Raw genomic sequence first — 21189 nt, forward strand, 5'->3', positions numbered from 1 at the left:
GCCATTTACTACTCAAAAATCACAAAGCCATCACTTAAATACCCAAGCACCTCCTGACCCAACACATACACTGTGAATCTGAAAGGACATCACATAGGCACACATGGACTCAAACAGCAACACATGCAGCAAACAGTTACCAGAGAGGTACGACGTCTGATCTAAAGTGAATATCATTTAGAAGAGTTTTTAGATAACTTCATAGATCATGTTTGTGGTAGATATTCAAATGAATCCCCTATTGTGCATCCTTTCTAACTCACCCTGTGTATATGATATATACAACTGCATGGCTATACAGACTCAATTACTCTCTCAATCCCAAAAAGCAATATTGACTGTGGCTAACCGAGCATCCAAATTGAAAATCTCAATAAAACAGGTCATATTCTTTTACTTATTTTTTTTTTCCATTTTGGTTATGTAGGAGGCTCCCAGAACAACGATGGTCACTATTTTAAATTCAGCTAACCCCTTGGAATGAGGCCTGTGATTGGAGGAGATTGTAGTTTACTACAGGGTGTGCACATACACAGGGCTGCTGGTTTGGCTGTAATTGGTGAGCTGGTGGAACTCAGCAGCGGATCGCAGGATGGATCCAGGAAGTTTGTATTCACACTGGGGGTCCTCCCGTCAACACGAGCCGGGTCCTCATCAGACAGGGCGTCCAAGCTCAGCCTGCTCTGTCTGCTTGTGTCCAGCAGGTTTCTCCCAAAAAAAGCCTCCTGTGCAAAACAGAGACTCTATTAGATGAACAGCTGTCCAGGCCACTGAAACCCCTCATAATGCCCATTTCAGAGGACAGGTGTGCCTCGCTTCCTTACGCCACCTGGGTTCCTGAGGGAAACCGAAAAAATCAAACACAGCATCTGGAGCAGAGACGGTTTAATGAAAAAGAGGTTCTTTAAAAAATTACCAGCAAGGCAATGTAACTGTACAGAAGGATGGTTCTCCCCTCCATTGTACAAACATGCTTGATAAATAAGAAACAAGCACAAATGGCTGTCTACAGACAGTATCAAACAGTTTGTGCAACATAACATGTTGCGACAGCCTTGTGTTGCATCACAGTAATCTGGCTTGTATATATATTCTACAAATATTGCAGTAAGCACTTCTGAGGATTTCTATACACCTATACAACTAAACAAAATCAATGTAAATGAAATGACCTTTACTGCCTCACTATTTCATGGGTCAGCTATACCTGACACAATGACACGGGAACACAGACAGCCATCTCTAACTACACCTCGCTCAGCCCAGCCAGCTCAGTTATACCTGACACAATGACACTGGAACACAGCCATCTCTAACTACACCTCGCTCAGCCCAGCCAGCTCAGCTATACCTGACACAATGACACTGGAACACAGACATCTCTAACTACACCTCGCTCAGTCCAGCCAGCTCAGCTATACCTGACACAATGACACTGGAACACAGACATCTCTAACTACACCTCGCTCAGTCCAGCCAGCTCAGCTATACCTGACACAATGACACTGGAACACAGCCAACTCTAACTACACCTCGCTCAGCCCAGCCAGCTCAGCTATACCTGACACAATGACACGGGAACACAGACAGCCATCTCTAACTACACCTCGCTCAGCCCAGCCAGCTCAGCTATACCTGACACAATGACACTGGAACACAGCCATCTCTAACTACACCTCGCTCAGCCCAGCCAGCTCAGCTATACCTGACACAATGACACTGGAACACAGCCATCTCTAACTACACCTCACTCAGCCCAGCCAGCTCAGCTATACCTGACACAATGACACTGGAACACAGCCATCTCTAACTACACCTCGCTCAGCCCAGCCAGCTCAGCTATACCTGACACAATGACACTGGAACACAGACAGCCATCTCTAACTACACCTCGCTCAGCCCAGCCAGCTCAGCTATACCTGACACAATGACACTGGAACACAGCCATCTCTAACTACACCTCACTCAGCCCAGCCAGCTCAGCTATACCTGTCACAATGACACTGGAACACAGACATCTCTAACTACACCTCACTCAGCCCAGCCAGCTCAGCTATACCTGACACAATGACACTGGAACACAGCCATCTCTAACTACACCTCGCTCAGCCCAGCCAGCTCAGCTATACCTGACACAATGACACTGGAACACAGACCATCTCTAACTACACCTCACTCAGCCCAGCCAGCTCAGCTATACCTGACACAATGACACTGGAACACAGCCATCTCTAACTACACCTCGCTCAGCCCAGCCAGCTCAGCTATACCTGTCACAATGACACTGGAACACAGCCATCTCTAACTACACCTCACTCAGCCCAGCCAGCTCAGCTATACTTGGGAAAAGAGGTATAGCATGGTAATAAATGCAATCCTGCCATTTGCACCAAACTGCCAGCTCAAGCAAGTTGGCTTCAATCCTGTGTATTCAACAACTCAAACTATGAATGTGGCAACTCCCTGCTGTGTAAAAACATTAAAAGCCTAACGTGCAGGGATTTCAGTAATTGATTAAAGTCGTTCCTCTAGTGAGAACCTCAAGTTTAATTTGGAGTTTGCCGAGCAAGGAAAGCCATGGTGACAGGCAGCATGCTTAACAAATCACCATCTTCAACTCTTAGAACAATGTCTCCCCAATGTGAGATCGGAACGAGATTACATTAATTAAAATGGAGGCCCCTGTGGCCCCTTTTTGAAAAAGGATTGGAATGGCTGTAACGAAGGGTACATTTTGACTCCAGAGGTTTGAAACACATTTGTGAACAGCTGCTCAAAGCTTTGGTAATAATGTTCTTAATTTGCTGTAACAGTACAGCACAGAGCTGCTTACAGGCTGTGCACTTCACTGGCTTCTTTCCTGTCATTACCAATCCAGCTGCTTCCTCTGCTGACTGACACGCTTTCAGCCTTACACCCAGAAGACACTGCTGATGCAAATGACCCGGGAAGTGCAAACAGACAACCCGAGAATCAGGAAAGTGAAGTAGTGCCAGACATCATGTGTTCCTTTCAAAACTGCCCATTTGAGACCTAACTGGCGAATGGAAGAGGAGCACAACAAACATGCTTTTTATCAGTGCCAATTACTTAAAACCAGATTACTTTAAACACAGAGGGGAAAAAAAAAAAAAAAAAAAAAAACCCAAGAGTCATGCTAACCCCGAGAAGAAACCAGGATAAAGTCCTTGAGCTTTTATAATTGCAACTCGCCTGTAAATATGCTGGAAACACTTCTTCAAGTTTATTCTTCTTCTTCCTGTAGCGCTTCTTTGCTTTCTCCAAGCATTCGGAGCCAGGGGCAATCTCTTCCACTGGTGTGTCAGGTAAAGGCTCATTCCAGCCTAGGACAGAACACAGTGTTCAACATCTGCTCATTTCAGATAGATTCATTCAAATTACACATGTGAGCAGGACAACAATAAAATCGAGGCAAATCTAATAGGAAATTGAATAGGCTTAATTACATTTCAAATGCACTTCTATTATTTCGGACATGAAAGAAACCACACATATATATATATATATATATATATATATATATATATATATATATATATATATATATATATATATATATACATATACATATATATACATATATACACATATATTTGACTCTCGTTCATTAACTCTAATTCTCAGGAGGCCACACTAGAAAAGGAAACCTAAATGAGGACCAGAAAAGAAAAAAACCAAATGCTGCTAACCCAATTACCACTAACCACACACACACACAAGCTGAACATGAGTTCAACACAGTGGTGGCAGACTGACATCCAATGTGTCTATCTATCACAATCACAAAGCTGACATGGCTTGCTTAATCATTGCTATATGTTTCATCATATCTCAATGTGCTGCGACAAGTTAATCCATGATCAACTCCCCAGTAATGTTGTTGAAGCTGACACCCTGGGATCCTTCAAGAAGCTGCTTGATGAGATTTTGGGATCAATAAGCTACTAACAACCAAACGAGCAAGATGGGCCGAATGGCCTCCTCTCGTTTGTAAACTTTCTTATGTTCTTATGTTCTTATATGCAATACACATCTGCTCCAGACCTGCAGTACTTACTTTCCTCTTTGCCCAGGAGATATTCCGACACAGAACCCGAGGAATCCTTCCTACAGAGGGAGCGCTTTGCCTTGCCCTGGCCTGTCCGACTCCTCTGGCGTACCATAAACCCACCAATACCTGGGAAAAAAATGCCAGCCTTTCAAAAGTGCAATGCATTGATTCTGCGAGGAGCTGCTACGCTGTGCTGCATGCCGTGTGCTCTGAATCCCAGCACAAAACCTACATGTAAAAACACCAGGGGCTTTGCAATTCAAAATACATTAACAAAGCATATACATCTCCTCCAGTGCAATGCTGATAACATTGTTGAGATAAAAAAAACTGTAGAGAGCACCCAGTGCATATTACACTTCTCTTTGAATTTCCTTGGAGGTTAAAACAAAGAGAAATGTTCCCTGTGAATTAAATATGCAAGGGAAAATGATCACAGATCAAGGTCTAGATGTTTGTGAAAGACGGCACTCTTTCTACAACCCATATTAACACTGCTGGGGTGGTGAGGTGGGGAATGCAATAAAAAGTAAACATGTTTTGTTTTTAATCAACTGTGCCTACATCTGAGGATGTACAGTGGCTTGTGAAAGTATTGACCCCCCTTGGCATTTTTTCTATTTTGTTGCCTTACAACCTGGAATTAAAATGGATTTTTATTTGGATTTCATGTAATGGACATACACAAAATAGTCCAAATTGGTGAAGTGAAATGAAAAAAATAACTTGTTTCAAAAAATTCTAAAAAATAAGTAACGGAAAAGTGGTGCGTGCATATGTATTCACCCCCTTTGCTATTAAGCCTCTAAATAAGATCTGGTGCAACCAATTACCTTCAGAAGTCACATAATTAGTTAAATAAAGTCCACCTGTGTGCAATCTAAGTGTCACATGATCTGTCACATGATCTCAGTATTTATACACCTGTTCTGAAAGGCCCCTCTGCAACACCACTAAGCAAGGGGCACCACCAAGCAAGCGGCACCATGAAGACCAAAGAGCTCTCCAAACAGGTCACGGACAAAGTTGTGGAGAAGTACAGATCAGGGTTGGGTTATAAAAAAATATCCGAAACTTTGAACATCCCACGGAGCACCATTAAAGCCATTATTAAAAAATGGAAAGAATATGGGACCACAACAAACCTGGCAAGAGAGGGCTGCCCACCAAAACTCACAGACCATCAAGGAAAACTCTATGTCTGGAGCAAACCCAACACCTCTCATCACCCCGAGAACACCATCCCCACAGTGAAGCACGGTGATGGCAGCGTCATGCTGTGGGGATGTTTTTCATCGGCAGGGACTGGGAAACTGGTCAGAATTGAAGGAATGATGGATGGCGCTAAATACAGGGAAATTCTTGAGGGAAACCTGTTTCAGTCTTCCAGAGATTTGAGACTGGGACGGAAGTTCACCTTCCAGCAGGACAATGACCCTAAGCATACTGCTAAAGCAACAATCGAGTGGTTTAAGGGGAAACATTTAAATGTCTTGGAATGGCCTAGTCAAAGCCCAGACCTCAATCCAATTGGTAATCTGCGGTATGACTTAAACATTGCTGTACACCAGCGGAACCCATCCAACTTGAAGGAGCTGGAGCAGTTTTGCCTTGAAGAATGGGCAAATATCCCAGTGGCTAGATGTGCCAAGCTTATAGATACATACCCCAAGAGACTTGCAGCTGTAATTGCTGCAAAAGGTGGCTCTACAAAGTATTGACTTTGGGGGGGTGAATACTTATGCACGCTCAAGTTTTCAGTTTTTTTGTCTTATTTCTTGTTTGTTTCACAATAAAAAATATTTTGCATCTTCAAAGTGGTAGGCATGTTGTGTAAATCTAATGATACAAACCCCCAAAAAATCAATTTTAATTCCAGGTTGTAAGGCAACAAAATAGGAAAAATGCCAAGGAGGGTCAATACTTTCACAAGCCACTGTATATGGTGCTGGGGATATATTATATGCTGATGACTGTAGTTCAGCAGTGTGCACATGCATTAGAACACCCCATTGCTTCTGCAGACCACTGTAAATGAAAATCTCGGAGAATTGTCAAAATAGGCAAATTAGAGATTGTCTAATTTAATGGAGGACTAATAGGCCACACATGCAATTCACTTAAAATAGTAAGAAAAAGGAACACAGCCACAAATGGTAAAATGCATTTTAGGCTTTTTAGAAGGCTTTTTAGAAGTTTAAGAACCCTAATTAAAAGCACAAAGTGGTCTCACATTTTCACACAAATGCCCAGTCTTTTATATCCCTGATTACTGACTGTATACGGTGCTGCAAACATATGATATTAAGATGATTAAGGTAATACAGGAAAGTATGAAGTGTAAACAATTCCCACATAAATCACAGGTTCTTGAACTTCCAAACCTTCTGAACTGCACTTTAAAATGCAACAGTTTCACAGACTGCATTACAATCCTGAGAGCGCACTGCACTATTTCACAGACTGCATTACAATCCTGAGAGCGCACTGCACTATTTCACAGACTGCATTACAATCCTGACAGCACCCTGCACTATTTCACAGTCCAGTGAAGCTGTCTGTTCCAATCATGGTCCCTACCAGGTCTGTACGGTTTCCTCTTTCTCTTCTTGATTCCATCAGCCCCCTCTGCCCCCTTAGAGACGTCATCTGCAGCCTCACGCTCTGGGCTGGAGTCGGATTTTCCATCACAGTCTAAAAGGTCTCCTTCTGCATATGAAAAAAACAAAACCCTAAGTAAATCATGACTTTTTGTATCTATTAAACTAAAATCATGTAGTCCTGAATAACGTGGTATTAAAAAAATGAAAGTTCCAAGAACGACTAAGACATTCAGAGTGCATCCTCCCTATGCCTTATGAGCCAATAGACAAAAAACAAACATCAGCCTTGCAAAACTGAAAGGGAGTTTATGACACTCCCTCGTCATATTCAACACTTAAAATTTGGCACCTCTGCCTTAGTCCTGTCCTCAAGACACCAAAAAACGTGTTGCTATGGGTTGCAACCTGGTGATGCAAAAATCAGATCAGAAGAAGTCAGGGGTTGTATAAACGAACAAATCAAAACTACTTGTGCAAAATTCTCTAGAACCCCTAGTTGGCTTATTCAGTCCTGATCTTCCAACTCTGAACCTCCATCTAGACCCTGAACAAGTTAATTATATTATTTTACCTGTTAAACCTGGAGTGGAATGGGCCTCCAGGACCGTGATTGGACGCCCTTACCCTAGGGCAGAGGTCTCCCACCCTGGTCCTGGAGAGCTGCTTGGCCTTCTCGTTTCAACCTACCTCTGTTACTTAATTGAACCAATTATTACTACTGGCTTAATCTTAACAGGTGTTTCAGATCTCTTTAGCCACTGATGATGTAAAGACACCTAGAAAGCCTGCAGCATAGGGGCTTTCCAGGACCAGGGTTGGAGATCTTTGCCCAAGGCCCTTTGTTTATGGATGCAGTAGACAATGATTTGGTGTAGCCTGCAAAGCTCTCAGAATACAAACTGCAAAAGCAGGTACAAAATGTGACTGTAGAGACTGGGCCAGGTCAGCCTTCTTTTGCACCAATTGACAGAAAACTTATCTTCCCCCACAAGGGAACTTTCCACAGTTGAACTGTCAGAATGTACCCAGCATTCATCTATGCTTCACGGTTTTACTGAATCGGCTGACAAACGCACCAACAGAAATAAGGGTCTGTAAAACCCTCCTGGTAGCTGCTACTCTTGTGCACCCGTTCAAGGACACATGCGTAGACATGTCATTACCCCGGCTGTCGTCCAGGTCTCCGTCTCTGGAGAGCTCTGACTGTGGGTCTGGTGGCGTCTGTAACACAGCCACGCTGTTTTGGTTGATTATCTTCAGTTTCAGTTTGGGTTTGGGTCGTTTCCGTCGCGGTGCTGCCACGGTCAGATTCTGCAGCCGTGACAAACCCAGCTCTGTCAAACAGACGCCATCCTGGGTGTATGTCTTGGGTGGGTCTAGAAAAGAGCGGATCTCATCATCAAATCAAACCTCTGTCATTGCTGTGGAAAATGATAAATCAGTAACTGATATACAGTGTGCACATTTATTAGAACACCTCAAGATTTGTCATTCATACCCTTTATATACCGACCTGTATGAAAACCTCTGGGTGGGAGAATTTCAATTTTCGGTCAGTCAGCGATATAGAAACAATAGGCACTTGTGTGTAAAAATGTTAGACCACTGTGTGCTTTATTTAGGCACCGTAAACAACTTCTATAAAGTCTTCTGCATTTTACCATTTGTGGCTGTGTTCTTTATCTTTGACAATTTCAAATGAATTGATGTGTGGCCTATTAAAGTAATCAATTACAAATCACAAATCACTAATATGCTTATTTTGCCAGTTTTCCAAGAGTTTAAGTTACATTGGTTTGATTTCCTATGCACATAAAACAGAAGCAATGGGGTGTTCTAATAAATCTGCACAGTACTATATATATACACACACATGTTGCAGTTAATTGCACATTTACCTTGTTCTTTTATTTTCGTAACAATGTGCGCTAGTACTGGTGATTCAGGGTCCTCTGGGACTGACCCTGGACATTGAGAGGGGAAACAGTTTTAATAACAACCACTTCAGCAGGACCATCGGCATCACGCAACACGAATACATTCGCTGCAGCAAACTTTTCAATACTACTGCAATATGCATTAAAACAAAACCTAGCAATGAAGCACCTCGTCATTATAAGATTTCTGAGGGACAGCTTTTATTAATTGACATTGTTTTTAAACTTGTGGATGACAATTACAATATTGTAATCTGAATTACAATAAACACGGTAGAAACACTAGATATACCTCTATACTGCTTGTCAGGCATAAATCAGGCACCATGCATGCACATGGTTGTTAACTAAAGACAGTATGGATCTATTTCTTTCAAGTGTGAAATGTTTCAAAGAGAATCTAAATTCCGATCAGTTTAAAGTGTTGTGCAGATGCAGGGTAAATTTAACTGAGAATCCTGATCGATATAACAGATCACATGGACTATAATGATGCTTGATTATACTGTGTAACAAATTTTTTTTTTTTTTTTGTTGTTCCCAGGTTGTAAGTGTTATTTCCTAATTCCTAATTTAGAAGTGAGTAGTTTTTCGAGATTTACGATTATACTGTAAATTTAAAAAACTACTCGCTTCTAAATCTTTTGTAGTCATTTTTGTATTACTTTAGTATAAATACATGTTAATTTGGATTCATATGTTGTTTTTTTTCTGACTTTATGTGAACAAAAAGACACAAAAGCTCCAGTTTTCTCACTGGAAATAGTGATGTTTCAAAATATCACTGTCCTGGTCACAAAAGCAAAGTTTGTGGGGAATAACAGCCATTTTCTATACTTTTGAGGCATAAGCAATTAGGAAATAACACTTACTACCCAAGAACAAAAATTGTGTTACATAGTGTTATCGGACATCCTACATATTTTATTTTCAAACATGGACCCTCCCTCAAAAAAGGCATTCAAACCCATTTGGCCAGGCTTTTTCTGTTTTCCCCGCAATGCTTTGGGGTTTACCATGGGACGGTGTCATGTGTGTCCTGCACATGGCACAGTCGAAGCTGTTGTCGGCTGCGTTTTCCAATTCCTCTTCTGAGTTCAAGTTCTGACAGGAGGCATGAATCCACCTGGTGGGAGGGGGGAAGCATAACGGCTCGTAATCAGATTAACTGCTGGTGTATATGAGCCTGCAGACATTGTGAGTGTGAGTAAGCATTCACACAGCAGTACCCTGTTACATAGATCAGGTGATGGGAGAACTGTGGCAGGGAGACCCTGTTATTATTTCTTGGGTGCATGTGTGTCTTTATGGAAGCAGCTGAGACACACAAGAGGAGAGGCATTGCTGGGGGATGTAAATGAGCAGGTAGGCTCGCCTGGCACTGAGCTGATGGGGAGGTTCGGATCGGCTTGGCATGTGCCTGGGGAGGCTATACAGAGCTAATGGGGAGGTCCAGATTGACTGGGGGTGTTCCTGCGTGTCTGTGCGGCACGTCAACACCAATGCTCTGTGTCTGCCTCAGTATCATTCAGTGATGATGTGACAAACCCATGTGTTACAAGAACTAATGTAAGTTCTTAAATATGATAAGAGAATCTTACTGAGATTATCTCTGTATATATACACAGTGATAATGTCATTTCAAAAGGTACATTTTAAGCCATAGGGCTTTATTATTGCAGGTCTTTGAAATGCTTGAGCTTGGTAAGCAAATAAGGAGAAGAGAGTCACAGTCAGCACTTCCCATTACAGATTATGGTAATGCCGTGCCAGATCACTGCAGGGACTCGCTTGCACTCGATAAAACTCGTGGAACAGAATGCTCAGGTTTGCCAGCTATAACAAGCATCATTGGGATTTCCAATAAGAAAACACACGGTTGATGACTGTAGTCTACTACTGCTGTAATAAACAGAGACTGGCCAGTCATCCTGGTTACTTCAATAGTTCAGCTGAACTGAGCACTGCTGGCTGAAAAGAAGCATCTAGAATATGACACTATCTATCTATCTATATATCTATCTAATAGAATATGCAGCAATGCCTCGGTCCACAGTAATAACAATGACTATTATGCATTTTTGGATCTTTCGGAGAATGTGGGTATGCTAGACTGGCAAAGGTATATCAAAGGCATATCACTGGTAACAGCTTGACTGTGAAAGCTGCAGCACAGGCTTGCACTGTTAATTGTACACATGAGCGTCTGTGTGAGTGTGCTGCACAGCTCTCGTCCATGTATAAGGAGGGTGTTGCACTCTGCTCACCTGTCACACTGCCGGCACTGCACAATGAGCTCATCCTCCTTGTAGTTCTGGGAGCAGACTGGGCAGGTAGCCAGGCTGCCGCAGGGAGCGCACTGCGTGTAATTATTCTGCCACTCACACCGCAGCCCTGGGGACGTGGCCCCACAGTGTGTACAGGAAACACACCTGCAGAAACAAGAGGACCTCATTCATATTCAACACACCCAACACTAACAATCCGCTTAAACTGTACTGGCCTTTACTTGAAAATCCCACACTGCCTCTCCACCCCCAGATCTAATCCAAACATCACAGAAGATTCTGTCAAATCTGAAGTATGCTATTATATAGCGAACAATGCATGGGGTCTCGAGTGATATGAGAATCATATGGGGGGGTCGGGGGGGGGGGGGGGGGGGTGGTGTGCCATAATCACAAGTTTATCCAACCATCCAATAATTCAATTCTACACCATGCAGTATCTTTTACAATCATTCAATTCTCCTATCACAGTTTTAAAGTTGTGTGTTGCTTGTTGTGGGGTTTACTCTGCTTGGTCTGTGTTAGTTCTAGCTCACGCTGGGGTTGCGCTCTGTTGCTGGTGTTAATGAGCGTGTGTTTCCTTAATGACCAGTTGGTTATTACAGGAAGTATCAACTGCATGAGGCCATTGAAAAATTGCTCACCAGTTACTATAATAACTGCAATATCATCTGTAATGACTGTGAAAGGTTATTCACAGGGTTATTACTGATTTTCTGATGAAATGCAGGTATCAGAAAACATAAAACAAGCCATTTAGATTCCGATCAGTTCTGTGGACAAACCATTCATTTGGTCAGGGTCTCAACTGGGTGTAATCAGATTCAACTGTCCACTGGAACAATTAAGCAGCTAGCTGAAGTCTCTGTATGTATCATCCTGCTCCCCACCATTTGCACTTCCAGCCTCCTTTGGGGACAGTCTGCAAAGGGGGGTCCAGGCAGTAGGTGTGGTAGCTGATGTCACAATCATCACACAAGAGCAGCCGTCCTGGGTCTGTGGCTTTCCCACAAGCTTCACACACTGTGCACTCCAAGCAGCGCCAGCCTTTACTGAGAACCACCTTGGTGATCTGGGACAGAAAACACAGCGTTTCAGTGCTGGAGGACCCCAAGCAGCAGCTGGAGATCATCTCAATATACACCTAGATACAGCGGCTCATACCGTCTGTTAACTGACACACGCCGAGCTCTGGTTTTCAAAGACAAAATCAAATCTTATACTTTTAAACTCAAGAGGTTAACCTTAAACTGAAATACAGTAGGCATCTAAATAACATCTCTGGACTACAGAATACTAAATACTGCCCTCCCCTCTCCCAACAGTTATCTTAACCACGGTTGCAATGAAAGACATTAAAACACTTCCCAGTAAAATGCTGTTCCTTCAGTGTATTTTACATTCAGCTAACGTTGCTTAATTAGCCTTTTACAATCTTGCAACAGCAAGTAATCTCCAACAGTGAATGGAATATTCCTCTACTATTAGCTTCTATCACTGTGCAGTAAAACTGTCTTAATTAACTGCACTGTTTACTCTAAAATTACGTCTGACAATGGACTGGTTGATATGATTAAAACCAAACGAAGCCTTCTGTATGTCATAGTAGCTGAGGCTCCACACACATGGCAATTCTGTTCTGAAAATTAGGTTTTATTTAGCTGCTTATTGAGATGTCTGGTCAATAAAAAAAGAAAAAAAAAACATTTTGAAATACTAAACAGAGAACAGATAGCACAGAGAGTCACTGCAGGGCTTATTTAAAGTAACAAAGTAATCTCAGATGGAGTGGTGCATACATGAAACATATCACCAGGCTGAGAAAAAAAACATACAAATGCGCAAACTGCTAAGTCAAGTGTGCAGTCTAAAATAAAACCATAAAATAATGCTGTGTTCTAGTAGGTCTAGGAACATATGATCTCAATATAGCAACCAGGCTTGGATCATTAGCACAACAAAAGCATTTTTCCCCCCTTGTACAATACCCATGATGAACTCAACCTACAACATCATAGAATGCAGTGGTGCTCCAAGAATGAAGCCGGTATCTGAAATCTGTTATGCCAACGCGAGGTAAAGCCCTGTTTATTAGCCTGGTTACATCCAATAAGAAAGGTTACAAATGTGAGGAGGTCACTCGACCCATGTTGCTTGTTTGGTTGTTACTAGCTTATTGATCCCAGAATCTCTTCTCGATTCTCTTACCTTAACACTGACACAGTAGGGATGGTAACACTGGCCACATTGGGCACAAGCAAGCAACCTTCCCTCTGGACCTCGTCCAAAACTTCCACACACCACACACATATCCTGAAAACAAAGAGAAGCGAGAACTAGAACGGTATTTGAGAAACACAGCAAACCATGCACACAAAACAATGACGCTCGTAGATATAGAAACAGCCAGCGGGTGAGTTTTCAGTGTGGCACTGCGTGTGTGATTCGTATCCCCACCATTACCAATCTGGATACAAGTCTGTCACTACTATCTAAAACTGCGTGTGTGACTCATATCCCCATTATCAATGTAGATACAAGTCTGTTACTACAATCTGAAACTGTGTGTGTGATTCATATCCCCATTATCAATGTAGATACAAGTCCCTTCACAAACATTCACAGCTTTCTTAAAAACAAACATCTAAATAAACACATTAAAACAGTTTGAGTATTCCTATTTAATGAAATAATTCTGAGATTTAGCTGCTTTAATGACATGCAAGCCTTTAATTGAGGGCACTCTTAGTTGTTCATCTTGTAACACAGCTGTTGGCCATTGTTAGCTCCCAATTCTCATCACTTTGTTTTGTACAGCAGTTATTATTTATTGTTTGTTATAAGATGTGTGGAGGGGCTGTTTGTGTACAAGCTGCACAACTCAAAAGGGTACTTTAAAGTGAACCTGCTTACCTGGTACCAGCAACAATAATAATAATAATAATAATAATAATAATAATAATAATAATAAATAATAACAATAATAACAATAATAAAAAAAAAAAAAAATTGCAGTGTTGCAGGGTCCAAATAAGTGTATGTACATAACCTTGGCAATAAACCTCTTTTCTGTTGCTGTCAAACCAGTGGAGGATGACGGTGTATTACAATTGCAGTGTTGCTGGAGGAGTCCTTACCTGTTTCATAGTGAATCTGTCGCTGCTTGAGACGCTGTATTACAATTATAGTGTTGCTGGAGGAGTCCTTACCTGTTTCATAGTGAATCTGTCCCTGCTTGAGACGCTGTATTACAATTATAGTGTTGCTGGAGGAGTCCTTACCTGTTTCATAGTGAATCTGTCGCTGCTTGAGACGCTGTATTACAATTGCAGTGTTGCTGGAGGAGTCCTTACCTGTTTCATAGTGAATCTGTCGCTGCTTGAGACGCTGTATTACAATTATAGTGTTGCTGGAGGAGTCCTTACCTGTTTCATAGTGAATCTGTCGCTGCTTGAGACGCTGTATTACAATTGCAGTGTTGCTGGAGGAGTCCTTACCTGTTTCATAGTGAATCTGTCGCTGCTTGAGACGCTGTATTACAATTGCAGTGTTGCTGGAGGAGTCCTTACCTGTTTCATAGTGAATCTGTCCCTGCTTGAGACGCTGTATTACAATTGCAGTGTTGCTGGAGGAGTCCTTACCTGTTTCATAGTGAATCTGTCGCTGCTTGAGACGCTGTATTACAATTGCAGTGTTGCTGGAGGAGTCCTTACCTGTTTCATAGTGAATCTGTCGCTGCTTGAGACGCTGTATTACAATTGCAGTGTTGCTGGAGGAGTCCTTACCTGTTTCATAGTGAATCTGTCGCTGCTTGAGACGCTGTATTACAATTGCAGTGTTGCTGGAGGAGTCCTTACCTGTTTCATAGTGAATCTGTCGCTGCTTGAGACGCTGTATTACAATTGCAGTGTTGCTGGAGGAGTCCTTACCTGTTTCATAGTGAATCTGTCGCTGCTTGAGACGCTGTATTACAATTGCAGTGTTGCTGGAGGAGTCCTTACCTGTTTCATAGTGAATCTGTCGCTGCTTGAGACGCTGTATTACAATTGCAGTGTTGCTGGAGGAGTCCTTACCTGTTTCATAGTGAATCTGTCGCTGCTTGAGACGCTGTATTACAATTGCAGTGTTGCTGGAGGAGTCCTTACCTGTTTCATAGTGAATCTGTCGCTGCTTGAGACGCTGTATTACAATTGCAGTGTTGCTGGAGGAGTCCTTACCTGTTTCATAGTGAATCTGTCGCTGCTTGAGACGCTGTATTACAATTGCAGTGTTGCTGGAGGAGTCCTTACCTGTTTCATAGTGAATCTGTCGCTGCTTGAGACGCTGTATTACAATTGCAGTGTTGCTGGAGGAGTCCTTACCTGTTTCATAGTGAATCTGTCGCTGCTTGAGACGCTGTATTACAATTGCAGTGTTGCTGGAGGAGTCCTTACCTGTTTCATAGTGAATCTGTCGCTGCTTGAGACGCTGTATTACAATTGCAGTGTTGCTGGAGGAGTCCTTACCTGTTTCATAGTGAATCTGTCGCTGCTTGAGACGCTGTATTACAATTGCAGTGTTGCTGGAGGAGTCCTTACCTGTTTCATAGTGAATCTGTCGCTGCTTGAGACGCTGTATTACAATTGCAGTGTTGCTGGAGGAGTCCTTACCTGTTTCATAGTGAATCTGTCGCTGCTTGAGACGCTGTATTACAATTGCAGTGTTGCTGGAGGAGTCCTTACCTGTTTCATAGTGAATCTGTCGCTGCTTGAGACGCTGTATTACAATTGCAGTGTTGCTGGAGGAGTCCTTACCTGTTTCATAGTGAATCTGTCGCTGCTTGAGAACAGAACCACTGTGTTGTGCATTGAGTTCTCTTCCTCATCTTTCACTGAAGATGTGTCAGCAATCATCGCCTAGGGTAGAATACAGGCATGTAGAGTTATCCTTTTATTCCACTGCTGAGATCAATGGATGTGAATACATTCTACACTATGACCTGTTCTACTGTAAGAACAAGTGAAGTTTAGTTTCAAAGTTTAAAAAGCCACTGATGACAACCTTTTGAGGTGAGTACCCATCTCATTCTGCCATACTAGCACAGAGGCAATAACAGGCAATGCTTTTACATGATAAGAAAAATGCATTCTGAAACACCATCTGCTGGGAACTTGGGTAACAGTAGCCTTGTTACATAGGTAACAACTAAATCCCACTACAAAACCAAAGCACTTTTCATGAAATAAGTTAAAACCAACACTGTTCTAATGTGGTAATACTTTCCCAGAACACACAGAACATGTATTTGAAGACAATTAAGAGTGAAAATGATCAAATGTCAACCTACCCCAGGGGTGATGACTGTCCCTACTGCGTTCTTCAGCTTGGACCTGCCTCTACCCCCCCGCCCAGAGACACCAGCCCCACGAGGCCTCCTCCTCCCAGGAAAGCCAGATCCGCGGCCCTGCTGTAAGCACAGTGTGAATCAGCCAGCTTCTACACACCTTGCACTGCATATCAACAGCATCCCCTCATCACACAATGCACATCAACAGCACCTCTTCATCACACAATGCACTGCACATCAACAGCATCCCCTCATCACACCTTGCACTGCACATCAACAGCATCCCCTCATCACATCTTACACTGCACATCAACACCATCCCTTCATCACACAATGCACTGCACATCAACAGCATCCCCTCATCACACAATGCACTGCACATCAACAGCATCCCCTCATCACACAATGCACTGCACATCAACAGCATCCCCTCATCACACAATGCACTGCACATCAACAGCATCCCCTCATCACACAATGCACTGCACATCAACAGCATCCCCTCATCACACAATGCACTGCACATCAACAGCATCCCCTCATCACACAATGCACTGCACATCAACAGCATCCCCTCATCACACAATGCACTGCACATCAACAGCATCCCCTCATCACACAATGCACTGCACATCAACAGCATCCCCTCATCACACAATGCACTGCACATCAACAGCATCCCCTCATCACACAATGCACTGCACATCAACAGCATCCCCTCATCACACAATGCACTGCACATCAACAGCATCCCCTCATCACACAATGCACTGCACATCAACAGCATCCCCTCATCACACAATGCACTGCACATCAACAGCATCCCCTCATCACACAATGCACTGCACATCAACAGCATCCCCTCATCACACAATGCACTGCACATCAACAGCATCCCCTCATCACACAATGCACTGCACATCAACAGCATCCCCTCATCACACAATGCACTGCACATCAACAGCATCCCCTCATCACACAATGCACTGCACATCAACAGCATCCCCTCATCACACAATGCACTGCACATCAACAGCATCCCCTCATCACACAATGCACTGCACATCAACAGCATCCCCTCATCACACAATGCACTGCACATCAACAGCATCCCCTCATCACACAATGCACTGCACATCAACAGCATCCCCTCATCACACAATGCACTGCACATCAACAGCATCCCCTCATCACACAATGCACATCAACAGCATCCCCTCATCACACAATGCACTGCACATCAACAGCATCCCCTCATCACACAATGCACTGCACATCAACAGCATCCCCTCATCACACAATGCACTGCACATCAACAGCATCCCCTCATCACACAATGCACTGCACATCAACAGCATCCCCTCATCACACAATGCACTGCACATCAACAGCATCCCCTCATCACACAATGCACTGCACATCAACAGCATCCCCTCATCACACAATGCACTGCACATCAACAGCATCCCCTCATCACACAATGCACTGCACATCAACAGCATCCCCTCATCACACAATGCACTGCACATCAACAGCATCCCCTCATCACACAATGCACTGCACATCAACAGCATCCCCTCATCACACAATGCACTGCACATCAACAGCATCCCCTCATCACACACCGCACATCAACAGCATCCCCTCATCACACAATGCACATCAACAGCATCCCCTCATCACACAATGCACTGCACATCAACAGCATCCCCTCATCACACAATGCACTGCACATCAACAGCATCCCCTCATCACACAATGCACTGCACATCAACAGCATCCCCTCATCACACAATGCACTGCACATCAACAGCATCCCCTCATCACACAATGCACTGCACATCAACAGCATCCCCTCATCACACAATGCACTGCACATCAACAGCATCCCCTCATCACACAATGCACTGCACATCAACAGCATCCCCTCATCACACAATGCACTGCACATCAACAGCACCCCCTCATCACACAATGCACTGCACATCAACAGCATCCCCTCATCACACACTGCACATCAACAGCACTCCCTCATCACACAATGCACTGCACATCAACAGCATCCCCTCATCACACAATGCACTGCACATCAACAGCATCCCCTCATCACACAATGCACTGCACATCAACAGCATCCCCTCATCACACACCGCACATCAACAGCATCCCCTCATCACACAATGCACATCAACAGCATCCCCTCATCACACAATGCACTGCACATCAACAGCATCCCCTCATCACACAATGCACTGCACATCAACAGCATCCCCTCATCACACAATGCACTGCACATCAACAGCATCCCCTCATCACACACTGCACATCAACAGCATCCCCTCATCACATCTTGCACTGCACATCAACAGCATCCCCTCATCACACAATGCACTGCACATCAACAGCATCCCCTCATCACACAATGCACTGCACATCAACAGCATCCCCTCATCACACAATGCACTGCACATCAACAGCACCCCCTCATCACACAATGCACTGCACATCAACAGCACCCCCTCATCACACAATGCACTGCACATCAACAGCACCCCCTCATCACACAATGCACTGCACATCAACAGCACCCCCTCATCACACAATGCACTGCACATCAACACCTTCCCGTCATCACACAATGCACTGCACATCAACAGCACCCCCTCATCACACAATGCACAGCACATCAACAGCATCCCCTCATCACATCTTACACTGCACATCAACAGCACTCTCTAATCACACAATGCACTGCACATCAACAGCACCCTCTCATCACACCTTGCACTGCACATAGCCCAGCCTCCCACATGTCTTTAATCATGCTAGCATTATTGCACAACCTTAATCTGCTTCATATCAAACACAATTCAAATAAATGTTATATAAAGTATTAAGTGTTGTTTGACAACAGTCAAACTGCTCAATGGAATAGTCTTTTAATTTATTTTTTAACCTAACTTCAACTATTGCCACTGTTACGCTGCTTATGGTCAATATATTTTTTTTTTTTACAAACTCCCTCAAATTATGTCATTTGAACACCATTCCTCTCTTCACACAAGGCAAAATGACAGACAACAGAAAATTAATTCCAAAATATACTACAAAACAAAGATACTGCAAACATTAAAATAGTCATAAAGCTTTCAGTGACTCCTGACTTCCTAAACTTTAAACAAATCCAACTCGACGATGTAAATAAGTTTACCAACTCAAGTGACTCCTAGAATTCAATGTCGCAGTGAGAAAGGTCAGACGGATGGTTCTATGCCAAAAAACTTTACTAACTCTGTGGACTTCAAACACATTGCTTCCTTGACTGATTCATGAAACAGATCTGGCCAGAGATCGAGCCCTCCGATCCCACGAGCTAATCTGCGTCTGTACACCCAGGAACTTGAGAGCAGATGTCCACAGGCTACCAGCCTCTAGGGGACAAAGACCGGCCCAGCAAATCTCTGCCCCTCAGTTACCCCTACAGGCCAGGTGCCGAGGGGCAGAGATTTGTTGGGCTGGGCTAGAAAAATCAGCTAGGTCTTAAAATCAGCAGCTAGGGCCTCCCAGGTCTGTCATTACTGCTTCATTCAAGCTTGTTTGTATGATAATTAAACTGAATGCAATACAAAGCTTCATTGTACTCCATTATTGATAAGCTCTGAGGTGGTTACACTAATTGAAAAAACGGTTTCGCTTGAACACATTTTACATTTATACAGGAGTTTCTAGCATTGCAAATGTTCTGAAAACCAAACCTGCAAAAAACAGGCATTGCACACTTCTATCAATTGTACTTTCTTTTGTTCATTATCTTGGGTAAATTAAAATGACTTTTACTTGGTTCATTGTGTGGAATCACACATCTCTTTAGTTGAAGAATTCAAGGTTTTTATTCAATTCAATTACAATAACACAACCCCCCCACCCTTTTATTTTAGTAAGTTAATGATAGTTAACCTTTTCGCTGCAAGTGACAAGATATCTGGTCATGTAGCTGCTCCTTCTGTTTTGCATGTGATGAGCTACCTCGTCATGTAGTTGTCCATCCTGTTGTGCAAGTGAAACACCTTGTCAAAACCCACGTTATATTGGCACAACACAAGGGCGGGCTCAGCTTAGATCCTTTGATAGTTTTTACAATGTAAATGATTATCATGACAATCGTGGTTCTGCAACTACCCCCAATCTGTTCTATACAGAAAGGGTGCTGATGTTTTTAAGCTTTAGATGACATTCACAAATGACTGAACAGCTAGGTCGAACCCCAGTAAACAGAAGCATGTACAAGGACACGAAGAGAACAAACAGCACAAGACTGTCAGAGACTTTTAAAATGATCTGTGTTTTTGTTGTGAGTTTTCTCCTTTTTCTCTTTCCAATTACCTCAGCAAAGAACAAAAAAGTGTTTAATGTAATTCAATTCTACCAATTAAAATCTGACACATTTTTGAAATGTGTAAAATGTTCCTAAAAATGACAGATAATAAATACCCAATAATGAAAACAAAAAGAGAGGCAAGAACTTTTACCCCAGTGAGAAGTGCTGGGCAAGCAGCTGCAAAGCACTTAGCTTGAGCAAGCGGATGCAACAAGCAGGGCTACCAGATTCCAGAGTGACAAACTCTCAGCTCAAACAAGAGGATGCAACAAGCAGGGCTACCAGATTCCAGAGTGACAAACTCTCAGCTCAAACAAGAGGATGCAAAAAGCAGGGCTACCAGATTCCAGAGTGACAAACGCTCAGCTCAAACAAGAGGATGCAACAAGCAGGGCTACCAGATTCCAGAGTGACAAACTCTCAGCTCAAACAAGAGGATGCAAAAAGCAGGGCTACCAGATTCCAGAGTGACAAACTCTCAGCTCAAACAAGAGAATGCAAAAAGCAGGGCTACCAGATTCCAGAGTGACAAACTCTCAGCTCAAACAAGAGGATTAAAAAAGCAGGGCTACCAGATTACAGAGT

General features: G+C 43.1%; 1 protein-coding gene across 10 annotated transcripts in view; it reads right to left on the bottom strand.

Annotated features, from left to right (window-relative positions):
* Window positions 1–21189, bottom strand: part of LOC121314053 (histone-lysine N-methyltransferase 2C-like) — a 152577-nt gene that overhangs the window by 45608 nt on the left and 85780 nt on the right. For 7 of the 10 annotated variants that reach the window (XM_041246856.1, XM_041246858.1, XM_041246852.1 and 4 more), the window contains 13 exons: window positions 20184–20273; window positions 16227–16346; window positions 15694–15795; window positions 13109–13213; window positions 11791–11972; window positions 10880–11044; window positions 9629–9738; window positions 8574–8639; window positions 7839–8051; window positions 6653–6781; window positions 4079–4198; window positions 3214–3344; window positions 533–725 (listed from right to left, as the gene is read on the bottom strand). In XM_041246856.1, coding sequence (XP_041102790.1) covers window positions 533–725; window positions 3214–3344; window positions 4079–4198; window positions 6653–6781; window positions 7839–8051; window positions 8574–8639; window positions 9629–9738; window positions 10880–11044; window positions 11791–11972; window positions 13109–13213; window positions 15694–15795; window positions 16227–16346; window positions 20184–20273 — 1726 coding nt within the window. Of the gene's footprint in view, window positions 1–532; window positions 726–3213; window positions 3345–4078; window positions 4199–6652; window positions 6782–7838; window positions 8052–8573; window positions 8640–9628; window positions 9739–10879; window positions 11045–11790; window positions 11973–13108; window positions 13214–14037; window positions 14064–15693; window positions 15796–16226; window positions 16347–20183; window positions 20274–21189 lie in introns of those variants that run through there. The other 3 variants (XM_041246850.1, XM_041246855.1, XM_041246857.1) reach the window with 3 other exon arrangements.

This window comes from Polyodon spathula, chromosome 4 (assembly GCF_017654505.1).
Source record: "Polyodon spathula isolate WHYD16114869_AA chromosome 4, ASM1765450v1, whole genome shotgun sequence".
NCBI classification, from domain to species: domain Eukaryota; kingdom Metazoa; phylum Chordata; class Actinopteri; order Acipenseriformes; family Polyodontidae; genus Polyodon; species Polyodon spathula.